Raw genomic sequence first — 17,694 nt, 5'->3', positions numbered from 1 at the left:
TGAGGTCTTCCTCTTTTTTTGAAGCCATAGAAAGGTACTTCTTCACGACATGATCGTCAGGTCTCATTACGTTTTTATCTATACATATAATAAGTTATAACTATGTCTCTACTTTAGAGATATTGCTTACAGATTGATATATGTATGTCTTTGGAAGCATATTTTTGGAACATACTCATTGTTGTTGCACAAAAAAATTATTATAATTTGAAAAAAGCATTTTATTCTTTAACGTATACTTTATAAGTAAATAGAATATTTATTTTAACCATCGATATTTTGTTCCACTAGCAATAGACATTAATATTAATGTAAACATTAACCCTATGTCTGCGGTCCACCTTATTACTTAAGTACCTATGTAATAAATATTTATTAGTATTATATACGTTTATTATAATTTACTAGTCACTAGTAAGTATTTTGTTTTTCTTTTCGACATGTATGCGACTTGTGAAAAAATAATCTGAATCTTAAATCTGTTCACACGGTGATATATAACTAGTTTCAAATCTTAACTGCTAAAAAGGCATATTTTCACAATTTTTTTTTATTAATTATCACGACTAACCAATTTTTGTTTTCGTATCTATTAGATCAAACCTCTAACACTTCAGTGTCCCAGAATAAAGTATGGCCGTCAAATTAACCGCTTAAACATAATATAACAAAAACAATGATCAATACTTCGTTTACAGTCATTAAATAAGGGAAACGTAACTGAAAACAGGAAAACAACTACTTTTAACATAATTTGAACCTTATCGCAGTCACATACGGTTGAAATTACTCTAACATCTATATTATAAAGTGTGTAACCAACATTGTCTGGGTCCACTGCATTTAAATAACGACTTTGTTACAGTGTTATAAGTATCAAATTCGTTTTGTGGTTAGGTGAATTCAGTTGGTGTTTGATCCGGTATTTGCTGTAGTTCAGTAACCTAATATCATGTGGACAATTTATATGGCCGATGTACGAAACGTATAGCGTTCTACCTTCGTATGCAATTCTAAAGCTTTTTTGTGGCGTTTTGTGTAGAAAGACTGAATAAAATACCTATATAAGAATTACTGGTCGGTGATAAAGGTTTGTCTGAAGAGCATACCCGTATAAAGGTAGGTAGAAATTAAGTATATACTTAGTACACAAGATTGTCTCTCATTCTCTCCTTACACTTCTCAAAGAACATGTAAAATACTTACGTATTCAAATTTAGCTTCTTAGTTTTGGCGGTAAGTATGTTATATTATGTCAGTCAATTAAGTAACACAAGAGTGTCAGTCACTAGTCTTTTACTATAAGACCCACAGTTAGTTCGAATGCTAACTGAGGGTTTTTATAGTAATGGAAAATATCGTGAAAAAACCTGTGGGGTTAATGCGAGTTTTGTTCGGTCAAACGAGACGAACAAGAGAATGCCACCTAATGGATACGCTATGACACTAATACAATTCCATACAAACTCGTTTACTTATTCGATTCGTTGTATCGATTAAAACTCGCACTAACCCGACTGCACGCGCTGAAGGGTTGAGTAGGTTGGCATACATACATAAAATCACGCCTATGTCCCTTCATACTTGAGTGGTAGACAGAGCATTCTTGGAAAGACTGATAGGCCACGTTCAACTGTTTGGCTTAATGATAGAATTGGGATTCTAAAAGTGACAGGTTTCTAGCTCATCGCCTAAAAGTAGAATCCCAAGTTAATAAGCCTTTCCCTTAGTCGCTTCTTACGACATCCATGGGAAAGAGTGGTCCTATTCTTTTTTGAATTGGTGCCGGGAGCACGGCATTGATAAGGTTGAGTTAACCGTCCAAGCTACGTCAGATTTCAGTGTAACATTACTTTATCCTTCCATACATGAACGTCTAAAGGCATATTTACCTACTCACATAGCTTTTAATCTCTCCATTACAATTCCCCTCCCAATATGCACCGCCTCACTTTTTGCAGCGCCATATTGCGCATGCATTATGCAGTATTTGTGAATATTGTCTCGGACCGAGGCAAACTTGCAGTTTCGACGAATAATATCGCGAACGAGTTATACGATGGACAGTTTTGTATAGATTTATTGAATAAATTTGCAAGTGAACAAGACTGACTTGGAATTTGTGCCTTATCGGAAGCCTGACAAATTATAATAGTAGCTACTTGACCTTTGCGGAAGCCTGAAGGCTTTTTAGGGAACAAAGGGCCACTTAGGCAGGGACAGGTTAAAAAAATGATATGACATGCAAGCCAAACCCAGTAAAAGTAGGTTCCTATTCCACAAAAAACATATCACGTTATATTTATTGAGTTATTTTAGTTTCTTCTTTAAGTTGTAATTCGTTGAATTGTTATCTCGTAACACAAGGCTCAAACTTACTTATTGAGGTTAACTTAATCTATATAATTTATTTCATCTTTTCTCGATTTTCATAGCATTCATTGCTATGAGGCTTATATAAGCATTCTCCATCTGTGCGCTAAGAAATATCTATATTTTAGTCAGGATAGCCATAATAAATAAATAGGTAGGTAGGTATATACAAACTACATCCAACATAATTTACTTCATGTAAGAAAGCGCAAGTGGGCCTAATAAATTACTCTGAAAACACGTTAATTCTTGGATCTTGTTCCAAGAGTACTAATTATAATTAACAAAGTACAATAACAGTGAAGCGACATTATTTAATTTAAGTTTATTATACGTAGAGTTTGTTAAGCTTCCCAAACTACACATAAGGAATTCCCACACCTCGAGTAATAATTAAAATTGTTGTGTATGAAGCACCACAGTTAACAGTACAGTAGGCAAACATCTTATTTTCCTTCAAGACTTGAGATTTGTTCATCCCTAGTGACACAAATTTTTGTCTTATATGCCAAAGGTTATATTAATTAAGTTCTTCTTATAGATATGTATATTCTGGATTTTTTATACGACATTGAAAAAGTTAAAGTAAAAAATAACTGAAATAATAGTAGATCGTGACTAACTCCTTGTTCGGTTTATATTTAAGGTGCATATTATATAACATACATTATAAGGTATGCTAATAAGGTATGCAAACAGATAATAGGCCATTGCGAGGCCTTTAATTTAAATTAAAGATGATACCGAAGTCTGGACAAAGTGTAAAGAGAATGTCTAAGAGGGGAACCCAGGCATTGAAGTTTAACGAAAAAAACGAAAAGGAAATAGACATAATTTTTCTTTAGGTGAAATAATTTACATACATACATAAATCACCAGGAGAGCCCGTAGGGATAGGCAAAGACTACAATTTTCCATTAGCCACGATCCCTGCATACTTCTTTCGCTCCATCCACACTCATAAGTGTCTTCATGAAAGTTCGTCGGTTTCGGGTACTCTTGACCTGACCTTTTGCCAGGACGTCCCCGATTTGATTAAGTTATACTTATTCGTCTAGGCCTTTCGATACCACGGTTCAAACATTTTACCTACTTTGTTCTCTATACTGTGGCGCACATGCTACTCACCTCAGTTATTCTGCGGTCACTTTCAATTTTCAACTTTACGTGTTACAACATAAGAAGCAAAAGTTATCCCAGTTCCTCCCTCTTCCCGGTGGGAGGGTAAATGAGTAGGATTTATTTGTACATGATAGAGCGCAGATTTCGTGTGGTAAGGCGTGTTCGTGTTTGGATGAAAACGTTATGTGTGTATTTTACCTTATTGAATTACTACGGAAGTTATGTGTGTTTGTTTGGTTTGTTTCATTCATTTTGGCAAAGAGAATTTGTTTGCTGACAACCATTTTGGATCTTTTTGATGATTAATTAACTAAAAGATATCGTTTTCCATGGATAACATAGGGAAAAACTAATAAACTCGAGATGATTCTTTTTGTATGCGATGAGCTTGTAACCTGTCACTATTTGAATCTCAATTCGTCTTTTCAAGACCGTTGGCTCTGTCTACCCGTCTATCTATTGGATAGAAAGATTCAAATATTAAGAGGTTTGCAGCCTATCGCCTACAAAACACCTGACTTCCGAAATAATAAATAAAGAAAATTCGTTTATTTTGCACTCAGAAATAAAAGGTTAACTTAAATAAGCTAATTATTAATTTAAGTAACCAATTTCTAGTTGTCATTTGTATAAATAACCTAAATTTTCACATATATAGATAAGCATATAACCAACGCGACCTCTTCAAAATGAAAACAAACTTCAAAAATGGCTCCCTTAAACACCTACCTAATTCCCCTACCCTTTCTCTCCTCGTTACTTGGAATGGAGACGAGATCCCTAGGGAAGGGTTGAAACCGCACTCGGCACAGATTCGGGACACAGCCTCTTAATTGTTATGTGTTTTGTCCTCGTATTAAAATAATTCGTTTGCACGAAATTAAGTAACATTTGTAGATTTTATTTGTAACTTTATTGTTTTAGGTATTGGTCGCAAATCTTAGGAAAAAGAAAGGTTTTCCCTAAAATTTCAAGCTGAAATGTAACCTATGACCTTCTTGGTATACAAGGCTCAGAAAATACCTGGACCACCTCCCATACACCAGATAAGGCTAGGCGACACAGCTATCCACTGACCCCACCGTTCTAAGTAAAATTTGTCGTTATCATCATCATGGAGAAAGACCCGGTTGTGTCCTCACCTCTTGTGAGTGATAATTAACTATTGTACATCCTCTCCAGCATAAAACATAGTGATACTATAAACACATGTAACAGGTCTGTACTACGAGTACTTACCTATGTTTTACAATAAAGTTTTTGAATTTGAATTTGAATTTGGAGGCTGGGGTCCGTACGTGATCACAACCCTTAATTAAATAAATGAGGTTTTTTTAACAAAAAGCGACTACCGTCTAACTTCCGGAAACTTTGCTAAGAAAGCTTACCCACATTGAGTTATAGTCACATATCCCGTTACCTGAATGTGCACCTTTCCTCACATGTTTTCCTCAGTGTATACAATTGGTATTATCATCGGTCAGCAGTCACACTGATAAAAATTACTTTGAAAAATGTCATTGACCGGTGTCTCAGCATTGCATGCATTTTTTTTCTCTAAAGGATTTCCATAAGAAAGAATCGAAAATTCAAATGTTCAGTTCTTTAGTCTAAGTTTCGGTTCGATTCGAAATACAAATCTAATTGTTTGTCTGATTATATAATTAACCCAAATTTACTTGTTGAATTCGAAAATCTTTATCTTAACATATGCAAACAGAACTAGACAATCATATAGATAACATTTAATATTCATATCACACGAAGGATCGTAATAATCATGCGATATCACAAGAGTACAAGCATTTGTGAGCAATATAGAGATAGGAGCAGGTCCATATGGGCGCGACACAGGCGACACCTGTCGGCGGAGATAACGGGGCGCACGGTTGCGATTAGTCGCACTTGTCGCATCGCGTCGCGTTGCAAACAGTGATATCAAATCAAAGTGTTATTCATTTTTTACGACATTCAAACATCATTTAATAATTGTCACATCGTTTGGTTTCACAACATTGGTTGACTTCGAATAAATCACTTAAAACTAAGTTTAGTACGTTTATGCGAATTTATTTATACCGCGAACACTTTAAATACACAATGTAACGTTAACCAATCCGTAAGAATAAAGTAAAATTTCTGGACAAACAAACACTGTGTTACACAGTTAAATTTTTCATACTAGTCACAAAATGTGTTATGTCAGAAATTATTAATTGATATATAATTTTACGCATACTATACGCTTCTTCGTCAGTACAGAAATATTAAATTAATTTGTGAATTCAAGATCACAAAAAAGTCTTTGAATATTTTGTAATCTGACTATATGAATACTTGATTTTGTTATTCTATCATTAGAGTTACCTTTGATATTCATATTGTGCAGACCAAGTTTTCACAGCAAAATTTTGCGAAAACATACATACATACATAAAATCACGCCTCTTTCCCGGAGGGGTAGGCAGAGACTACCTCTTTCCACTTGCCACGATCTCTGCATATTTCCTTCGCTTCATCCACATTCATAACTCTCTTCATGCAAGCTCGGCGGTTTCGTGTGTTTTGCGAAAACATTTATAAATTTGAGCCCTTTTATCGTCCCATCAGGATAACAATAATTATAAGATAAAAAAAATAACTAGATCCTGATAATTTAAAATCGAAACTTTCTAAAACAGTTCAGTCGCAAGTGCGCGGTAGTAAGCACCTCCCTGTTACAATATGGCGGCGACATTTGTTCATAACCCATATTGAATGTAGCGGAGAACATCAAACATATTATGCTAACCTGGTTCTTTGTCTATCTATCTAGTTGTTTATCTTCTCTATCCAGCTTGGATAGGATTGCGTTTTCTTTTGAGGAATGCAATACATTTCATTAGCAATAAAGTCATCATTTGTAAGTAGTTTCATTTTAAAGTTGTTTTATTGATCCTTCATTTCTTATATTGTCAGACACAAATCCGCAGAAGCGGATATAACATAATAAGTACATTCGTACTTATGATCACGCCTCTTTCATGGAGGAGTAACCAGAGACTATCTATTTGAAAAAAGGGCATGTTAACCCTATACCCACATATGTCTGTAGGTCGTAAGTTTCCCATAATCTTGGGAGATTATTGCACTAAGTGGACGCCAAAAAAGAACTGAAATAGTGTGTTGGACGTACTTATTACTTACTCATTTTTATGTCATTGAATAAAACTTATAACTCTTGCACTACCACATGCAGACGTGAGAGTTTCATCCCTTATAAACTATCATAATCAAAACAATGTTCCCGCAAAAACGGGAAAGTTATCAAAGTGATATCATACGGGCACAGATGTGCGCGCAAAAACACGCTCGCCTTATGAAGAGTTGTGTTACAATATGTATTAATATTTTAATGATAGCATGTGTGGGACGGAAAACTGATGTTGTGTTTTGTAGGATTTGTTTGGAAGTAATATAAATAAATATGTATAAAAGTTGAAGACTTGTGTTATGGGACATAGGATTTGAACCTACGCGTCATATTTAATAATTCTATAACTCAGAATCCACGTTTTCATCCAAATTCCAAAATAAATAGACATTATCTTATTGGACTAAATAGGTTAGATATAACACAAGTGGGGATCAGCTAATAATTTTAATAAAACATTTTATCGCGAGCGACGCAATCTGACACCCTGTTTGCCTTATTTAGATGAGCGGAACCCCCTCCGAAACTATCTTTGAATCAATGAATGAACATTTTGCAAAATATAAACAAAATGGAGAAAATACTTTTAAAACCCAGGATCATTATTTATATGGTTAAATTGCAAATTGTTGCATTTTATCTTTAATTATAAATTTTAATTAAAGATAAAATGCATATTATTTTGCTCAAGAAACTTGAAAGTTATTTTTAAGATATTGTGATTTGAGTCTTAAATGCTTTTAACTAAATTTTAATATTCACTACCCAAAACGAAATATTAAATTATTTTCGATTTGATATAAGTACAACTTGATGTCCAAAAGTAGTCCATATATAATTTCCTTATATATTGCTGTTTGTGTATTCAAACAGCAATACATATATAAGGAATTATATATTGCTATTTTGTTTGTTTTATACACGACTACGATTTTCCCAACAAAAAAAAAATAAACGTCTTCTTTCCTAACCCCAACAAAACCACACCAATATCCTAAAATTTATTTTAACCTCCAAAAAGTTGAAACTGTAACTTACTATGCGACTGAAAAACTATTGAACAGTATTGAAAAACCGCATCGAATAAAGGAAATTTCGTCCCACCGTATGCACCCGATGTTACAGGGAGGCATTGAGGGGCGGGCGTAATTAAAAAAATATGCTTTGGTCTATATCTGAACCTTATGCAAGTTTAAGAATACATAATATATTATATTATACATAGATGAGATGATGATATTTAGATGGATAGATAGATTTATATAATGACAGGTAGCTAGCCAAAATTTGTCAAAAAATACATATATTGTTAAAAATGTATTTTCAATGTACATAACTTATACATATATTTACTGAGTAATTTACATTATAATTACATAAGTGTGTGGTGTGTTTATACACGTTTGGTTGCAGGTTTAAATTTTTCTCAAAATATGTCGTTTATTTGGTTAACATGGACTATATTTCAATATAAATGATAACACTGACTGACAGATATGTAGATTTAGAAAATTTTGAATTTCGCATATAGTCCTCCCTCATAAAGTATTAAGTTGCACTAAGAGAGTACTTCCTAAAATTTCGTGAAATAGAAATCAACTTTACGCGCGCGTAAACTGATATTTTCACTTTATCTTTATTCAAACCAAACCCGAAACTAAACAAACCATGCAACTTAAAAACTATTCAACAATATTGAAATTCCAGGTCCATTTTAGTCCCACATGCGTCCGATGTCGGTTACAGGGAGGCAATGAGGGGCGGCCGTAATTAAAAAAATATGTCCCACTTCATTGCGAGACCACAGAGCGCGGGCCTTATTTGCAAATTCGTAATGGCCGCCGGATTTCATACACTGCTTTTGTTATTGTAAGAAGGGTTATGTATTAAACTGTTGATGTTTGTGTTACAAGTCACTTAATTGATTATGTACTTGGAACATTTCTTTTTGTTAGTGGGCTGTCACTATCTGAATCTCAATTTCATCTTTTAATACATAATTAATGTTGAATGATGAAAACAGTTCGCTGTAGTCTGTAACTAACTCTTAAGTAATAATAGAAATATGTTATATAGAAACATACGAATAAATGAAATAAAAAACGAAAAGGTATTATTTTTACATAACATAAGAAGAGGCGTGTTCTCTATTTTCTTTCCCTCTAAAACTGTAAATAATTAGTTTTTCCTTTTGTGTCACTTTTGTGTTATGATTTTCTGCAGTATTATATACTAATCTTGGTACATAACGAAATCACATTTTATGTGACATTATAAAATTTTCCAATGTTTATTGTCAGCTACTGAAAATAAATTAAAATTTCTATAAACACGTCCTTACCTATCTATAACTGTGAATCACAGCAATTTCTTCAAAAAATCATTGTATACAATTACTACAAAGCGTTAACCCAAGTAATTATACTTCGGTCGCGTTCCGTAATGAAATTAAATTAAGAATAACATAATAAAGCCCGGGGCTGCCACATTTTCGCGTTTCGCCCCACTTTTCCGCACCGTGCCCCCTTTCGACCCGCTATGGGTGGAGAAGGTGGATTTGTCGAAATTTCGCCACAAACGTTTCAAATTTTTTCATGGAGTTTGTAAATTTTGTTACGATAAAATTGTTAATGTATCTCCAGGTTCGCGTTTTATTTCACAAATTGAATATTTTGTGTATTTTTTTTTTAAATTAGCAAAATTTTGTTTGGAATTAATAGGTATGAAAGTTCTTATTGGACTTTTTATCAGAATATGCAAGTTTGTAAAATTGTGTTGAATATTTTTAGATTTTTTTTTTATTTTACTAATAATTATAGCAAAATTGTGGTAGTGTAGAAACCAGGTAATCGCAGAGTTAATGTACTTTGGTTCAAACAGAAAATTTAGATGTATATGTAAAATCAATTTATTAAACTATGAGAACGTTATGCTATAAGTATAAAAAACAGTATTAAAATACTAGTTTTGAACTATTATTACACACCTGATTTTGTGATAGGTAGCTTAAAATATATTTATATCCCTTTTTCTCCAGACAAACCTTCATCAGGGTTAATTGTCGTGATTTCTGGCCAGCAGGACAATTATTTATTTTATCCCTTCGATACGAAAAATATATCGTTCCTACGATATCTTCTTGACTGCTATTATTAGAGGAGCTATTCCAACGTGCACTCTGTCAGTTTGAGTGAAATTTCATGAAAATAAAGCAGCAACCAAACAAATACTTTTTACTATTAATATATCGGAATAATTATACAACAATGGAATCAAACAAACAAACAATGGAATCAAAAAAGTGATGACTTCTAAATAGAGACATAATTGTATTTCTTTGATCACTTGAATGACGTGACCACGATTCATCTGATCCTTGCTCCATAAGAAAGGCAGGAGAAGGTATTGCAAAACGAAACGAAGAAAGTACATGTATGAACACTGTTTATGCAAATTCCGGTGGGAATTACAGGAAATTCTCCTTAATAATTCGTAAGAAATATTCTATTTGAAACTCAATTCAGAATGTAAGCCAGATAGCTAAACGTGGCCGTGGTGATGATAATTTTCAATAGCCAAAGAATTTATTTAAAAAAAAATTATGAATGAGGAATTTTTTCGCGTGACTGAATATTTTAATAATCGTGTCACGACCGCGCCGATATATTAACTGATAGCCCGCTATCAGATAAACTGTAATAGCTAATGAGCGTTGATAGTTGTGCTTTATTGCTTATTACCTTTATAAATATTTATTATAAAATATAGTATGGTTGAGCTAGTATCTCGTGACACAAAAGTCTCGAACTTACTTCGAGGCTAACTCAATCTGTGTTCCGTATATTATTACTATTAACTAACGGTTATTAACAATTATTATTTTTATTAGCGTCTCTGTTTGTCGATACCTACAACTTGGCATTTCTAAAAGCAACAGTTGCAACATTGAATAGATATTAATAGATTTGAATAAATGTAATTTTCAAACAAATATTTTCATTTTATACAGAATGTTTACTACTTTTTTGTTTAAGATCAATCTGTTTTTCGGTCTTAACTTATAATAAATGGGTTAAATCTAGTTAGATTAGTTAATCTGCTATCAATAAAAGTATAGGAAATAATTAGATCAGGGATCCAATTAAACTAAAAAGTCAATAAAAATTCGAAAATTTTCTTGTCCTAGAGTTTTATCAGATATGTAAGTACACAATTTGAATCATTAAATAAAAATAGAAAAAAAAAATGTCAAATAAACTAATTGAACCTCCCTAAAATGTTACAATACGTGTTATAAAGACCATATCTTTAAAAAGCTAATAATATTTACAACGCTTTGGAAAACATAATTAAGGTGATAGTATATCTCAAGTGGGGAGATCACACACATTACGCTATATCGTGCCACAATACATGTAATATGATTTTACACAAATATTCCCCGGTGTAACCTTTTACACTCCCATCTCTTTCCCATGGATGTCGTAAAAGGCGACTAAGGGATAGGCTTACATACTTGGGATTCTTTTTTTTAGGCGATGGGCTAGCAATCTGTTACTATTCGAATCTCAATTCTATCATTAAGCCAAATAGGTCGCTCAACGTGGCCTATCAGTCTTTTCAAGACTGTTGGCTCTGTCTACCCCACAAGGGATATAGATGTGACCATATGTACTTATGTATGTAATTTTATAGGTAACTGTTGTCCCGGGTTACTTGTGCGGGATTTTTTATGACTACTCTACCTAACCAAGTCTTGCGCTGTATTGTAAGCTTAGTATTATTACAGAATTACCTACATACCTAATAATCCAACACATTTTTATCTCATTTAGGTATTTATTATGATTTTATATCATGAATTATATCATACTCTACTTATAATACAATTCTAAATAATTATTTAGAAGATTATTAGAATAAAATCAGTGTAGGTTTTTAAAGTAAATCTCCCAATATCAGACACCTAATTGTATTTTCTCTTTGATGTTTTGCATAAAAATTGAGAAATGATTATTACCATAAATTAATGAAAAGATATAATTTATTAAGTTAAGTGAGTCTTATGAAGCAATTAAGTTATTTGTTTTTAGTTGTGTAATTTGTAACATATGTATTTATAACAATGCTTGTAAGTACGCACAACACACAAACATAGCTAAATACAATCTTTAGCGGTTTCAATTATGTTCACAGAAAAAGGCATGATTATAAAAAAGATAACTTCGCGAATTATGTTAACAATCACACGAAATCCACGCCGACAAGACGTACCGTAATATTATACAATAACGTTATGTTAAAGATATAATAACGTAACCGTTACGTCTACGTGCAACAACGGTTACGACGCCGCAAATGTGCGTCGATATAAGTTAGGGTTCCGTCGGGGTTGTAACGGGGTAGAAGGGTGTAGTAGGGCAGTAATCTTATTGTGTGTTAGCTATATCTAGTATAGAGTAAATAGAAAACATAATATGTAGCGGCCGTTCAGCCTCCATGGACGAACAGACTCTTTGACTTGACATTTTAGACGACCAAAATTGACTGACAGACCGACGAAAAAAAAAATTTGACTACGACGACAATAAGACGACGCCTTGAACAGCCAAAATTCTGTTTTAATCAGACACGACCTAACAGACTCTCGGCCCTATCATAATACTTGATACCTACTTAAATACTAAGATACTTGTACGAGTACAATACAAGAATTCTCAAAAAAAAACTTAAAAGTCAAGAAAAATGTTTAAAAGAAATGTTTTATTTGATATTTTTAAATTTTCTATTTTAAAAACGACTGATGTTTATCTATCTATATATATAAAACTCTTCCGTTACTGAGTGACTGACTGACAGACAACGCACAGTCGAAACTACTGGTCGTAGACAGCTGAAATTTGGAATGTAGGTTCCTTGGGATATGTAGGGGAGCACTAAGAAAGGATTTTTGGAAATTCAACCCCCAAGGGGGGGAAAAGGGGTAAAAACGTTTCTATGAAAAATCTTATTCCTTGGGTTTATAAACTTGAAACTTGGCATGAACACGTACATAGGCAAGTAAATATGTTTGACATTATAAGTTTTTTCAAACTACCCTCCAATCGTGATTTAGGGGGTGCGATTGGGTGACTGATTTATTAACGCGCAGCCGAAACCGCTCGGTATAGGAGTCTGAGATTTTGAACAGAGGTTCCTTTAGTAACATAAGTGAGCACTAAGAAGGGATTTTTGAAATGTCAACCCCCAAGGGGGGGAAACGGGATAAACTGAGCCGGGGCTGCGGGAAAGTTCTAACGAGATACCGTGGCCCCGGAACGCAAAGGGCAACTGAAGGAACGAGGTGGGTTTTAGTCAGTAAAAGTCTGACACTCCCTTCCGTTCCTTCCACCCAGAGCGGGAGAGGTCATTTGATGATTTCCCATCCTTAAAAAAAAAGACTTTGTATGACAACTTTCTACTAATATTATAAAGAGGAACAATCTATTTTTTTATATGTTTGTTTGTTTACACATGTAATCGATAAACTCCGAAACTACTGAATCGATTTCAAACATTCACCATTAGAAAGCTACATCATCCCTGAGTAACACAGGCTATATTTAATTCCAGTTGTAACAAGATTTCAGCCTGTGGAAGAAAAAGCCCTGTCGAGATCATTAAAAAACGCTATATATAACCGAATTACACGTGGGCGAAGCCGCGGGCGGAAAGCTAGTATTATATATAACAGTCGACTTTTCAAATATAAATATTTTAAAATTACAAGCCCCGGGTATAATACCTATATTTTTTATTACATTGACTACGAGTAGATAAGTACTTAAGAAATAAACAACGGTTTTAATATTTCTTGTGTTAATTTAGTAAGTAATTAAAACTATTTTACAGTTGCCCATTTTTATTTCTTTAAATACATAATTAAAATATAAATAACTGCTTTAATTTCTCTAATCCATAACTTTAGTACAAAAAAATTGTAGCCTTTATCACAGCTCTATTTAAAAAAATTACTAGCTCTGTACCCGCGACTTTTAGTATATTAGGAGTGATTTTTTAAAAACAAGTATCCTATGATTACGCTTTATTTTCACTAACGTTACATTACATTAGAATCGGCCTAGCGGTTTAGCTGTGAAAGCGGAACAGAGAGACAGACTATCGCATTTATTATATTATTAAGGGATTAGTAAGGGATTAAAACACCTAATTAATAATTAGTAATTTAAAATGGTTATTATTTAAATTATAAATTTAAAAAAGTAATTATTTATATTATTAATTTATAAAGTTTACCTATTTTGTGTCTCGTGTTTTCTATCTTTGATTTGACAAGACATTACTTTTTTTTTATTTTTTAAAAAGCAAATTATTTTCGTTGTGCTATAATAAAATATAAATATAATGGTCAAAAGGTAGCATTGTATGTAAGCTCGCCGCCGCCACCCGTAGAGCCTACATCCGGCGGTCACCGGAACTTTCATTGAATCGTCTTTTATTGTTAGACAAGCTTTTTTCAAGTTAGGTATATATATTATTATAGTGATGGATGGTTTGTTGCGAATTAAAGCGATTCATTATTAGTGGGGTTTTTGGGTAAAATAAATAAAAATAAAAATTGCATTCATTTCAATTTTTACTAGACCATGAATATTTTTATAAAACTTATTTAATTATTTTATTCAATTAAGTTATATTTAAATAAAGCGTTTGTTTTAAAACTTTAATTATCATTCTAAATGTAACCTTAAAAATATTTTTTTATAACTTTATTAGTAAGATCAGTATTTGCATGTTTTTTTTACTGTTATGTAGGTAATAACATATTATTTAATTATTTAAATTTCATTGACTCTTAAATTTAAATAATTAATGAGTAGATACTAATAATTTAAACGTTTATGTTAATATCAAACTTTTATCGTATTATTTTTAATAACATACCTACATATTTAAAATCTAGTTACAAATCATGGTACCTACTTATCTTACCTACAATTATTAAAATCGAAAATTGTCGACGCGTTGATGTCTTTTATTGGAATCGGATGAAGATATCTTTAACCATTTTGTTAATAGTTTCGTTGAAATGAGTTAATAAAAAAGTGACTGATTTTTTTCAATTTAGTTAATTATATAAAAGGTGAAGCGCTCCTCAACATTTTGTAAAACAAATAGTCTGATAGTCATAAAGTAGAATAGAATACTTACTAGACTGCAAGCGGTCTCTCCACGCCATAGGGTTTGATACTAATCCTTGGAAGCCTGGCCAATACAGTGGCTTGTGCTGAAGGTAGTGAGCCATTCCCGCCGCAGCCGCCGCCAACGACAGCCTCGGGGTCAGCAGACCAGCGCCAACGTTGGCCCCAACTGTTGGCCGTGACAAAATGTGGTCGATACCATGGGGATTAGGCGCCGGCGGAGGAGCCTCAGCCAAAGAACTCAAAGCCGCCAACGGAGCCCCGAAACCATTCTCTAAGACACCCCGCGAAAGAGGCGGAGAACCACGCAGTTCAGACATCGTCCTCAAAAGTTCACAACACTGGCCGAAAATTCAATCCTTATAACATAATCAAATTTCGAACACGAAATTCACACGAGCATCGTCGAGCAGTTAAGGCGAGCCACCTCGCTCCCGAACCGACACCGAATGAAAACCGCTTCTCAAACCGACGCAAACAAAAAAAAAACAGAATAGAGAACGCCGCCCAGTCAATCTAAACCTTATATCGTTGACGCCGCCCCTTTACAAATACAAAGTTCGGGAATTACAGCCGTCTCGTTTATTCTGTAGACGTTTCGAGTGAGATAGAAGACGCGTGGTGTTAACACGAGAGCGTAGATTTAACGAATCGCTATTTAATGGCGCTTCTTGTCTCTTTATAATTAAGTCGGGTGCAGTTTTTGCGGTGCCCCTCTCCGCTCCCCCTGGCTCGCCTGCGACTAAAAACTATTGTGTATGATATAAATGGTTCATATGGAACAGTTTATTTTATGATAATAGTCCGGAAGGGCCGAGTCATTTGTCGCTCGATAATTTATGTGGCAAATATATTATTAATTGACAAATACGGTGAATAGCACTCGATCTGCAAGGAAATAAAACACCCATACAATTAACTCTAACATCTGCTTGTAGACATTGTTAATTTATATTTTATAGTCCGATTTCTTTGTAGATTTTTTTTGCACTTACTAGCTAGGTAGGTACCTAAGTATGAACTAAAAATCTAAATGAAGGCAGTTAGTAGGCAGTATTACCTACATTAACTTCATAATAGAAATCATTTTATACCATAATTCATCAATAACTTAGGTATATTTTAGTATTTCTACTAATTTATGTGTACTTATTTTAAATAATTTATTTTGGCTTTATTTACTATGCACATTTAGGTATTTGATAAAAAAACAAAAACTGCAAAGACATGTTTTATGTAGTAGCCATAATGAAATATTAAAAAAAATCCTTAACTAAATTATAGTTAACTCTATGGCTCAGTATAAAAACTTCAATCTACACCATCATCAAAAAGCTGGAATCCTATTAAAAAGTCAGCCGTATCCGGCGACTTAAAAGCTCAATGACAGTAAAGCTTTTGTAACACAGAATACCGCAGCAATTTAGTAGGGCCCCCTATTTAAGCCCCACTGATATTTTTACCCTAAATTAATAACCTTTAAAAATGGCGGCTCAAAAAATTTAATAACAATAAACAGATTATAATCTCTAAGTTGTGGTATAAAAATTTACTTTTATTCTTTTTTTTTTACTAAAATATATAAAATATAATATTCATTTCTCATTACTTTTATAGTAACTAGTGACTTAGGGATCTGCTTTTAGCAACCCCTTACACGTAAAACGTAAAAGCGGATCACAGGCGAACGATGAAACGTGTTCCTAACACACGCTATATAACAGAGAGAAAGAAAGACACTGTATGCTGTGAAATATTAAGCAAGTATTTGATAAATTCCCGGTGCAAAAGAGGTGTGTTATAGGTGTGCCTGTGAGTGTCTGTCTGTCTCTGTGTGTGTGAGTTCACTGAGAGAGAATATTGATGGATTGATGACTTAATCAAGAGTGTCTAAAATTTGAATACGAAATTTTCGACAAGAATAGGTATAGGTACAGATTTATTATGTTTCTAGAACAAATTTAAACCATGAAACATACATACATACGTCATCCTTAACCAAAATCCCACACTTCGTCAATAGTGTTGGGACAGAATGAAATTAATTATTGAGTTTCCCTAATGTAACAAACATCATATGTAAAATGACTAAATCCTTTGTCCGCTAACCGGATACTGAATAATACCCATTCACTACAAGGTTCAAATAAAGGTGTGGCTTCATTCTGAGCGGACTAATAAAAAAATCTCTTTCTTTGAATGAATGAATGAAAATTATTTAGAAACCCAGCACATAGTGAACAGTAGGTTACATAAACATATAGTTGCTCACTACTTATACATGGTTTTGAATAGGGACTTATCTACGCATATTTTGGTTATCTCGTGAAAGATAACTACCAACTGAACGCATTTTTATTTTTGTAACATGCTAAATTAGATCAATGTGCTCCTAGTTTCTTTTTGCGACATCCATAGGAAAGAGATGGAGCGAATGAAGTTCTCAACACTCTCTAAATTAAAAAAAAATATCGAAATTTTGACTTGTAGGTATAACGCGGGCGGCATTCCCTCGCTGTATAACAACGTATTAAACTGTATTACAAAAATAACTTCTTAATAAAGAATCTAGCCATGCAGTGTGGTTCCGGGTACAGATAGAACAAAGAATAGGACTCCATCTCTTTCCAATGTCGTTTAAGGCGACTAAGGCATAGGCGATGGGCTTGCAACCTGTCAATATTTGAATCTCAATTCTATCATTAGGCCAAACAGCTGAGCGTGGCCTTTCAGTCTTTTGTTTATTGTTGGCTTTGTCTACTCTGCGGGGGAAATTTGTAGAAGAAAGACGTAATTATGTGTTAT

General features: G+C 33.5%; 1 protein-coding gene across 1 annotated transcript in view; it reads right to left on the bottom strand.

Moving 5' to 3' along the window:
* The window catches only part of LOC106131449 (homeobox protein Nkx-6.2), a 51,807-nt gene extending 36,485 nt beyond the window's left edge, over positions 1-15,322 (bottom strand). The window contains exon 1 of the mRNA XM_060950016.1: positions 14,900-15,322. Coding sequence (XP_060805999.1) covers positions 14,900-15,209 — 310 coding nt within the window. The 5' untranslated portion in view covers positions 15,210-15,322. The remainder of the gene's footprint in view (positions 1-14,899) is intronic.
* Positions 15,323-17,694: the final 2,372 nt, after the last annotated feature.

The sequence above is a fragment of the Amyelois transitella genome, chromosome 20, assembly GCF_032362555.1.
Source record: "Amyelois transitella isolate CPQ chromosome 20, ilAmyTran1.1, whole genome shotgun sequence".
In the NCBI taxonomy this organism is placed as follows: domain Eukaryota; kingdom Metazoa; phylum Arthropoda; class Insecta; order Lepidoptera; family Pyralidae; genus Amyelois; species Amyelois transitella.
This window is presented reverse-complemented; position numbering and strand designations above follow the sequence as displayed.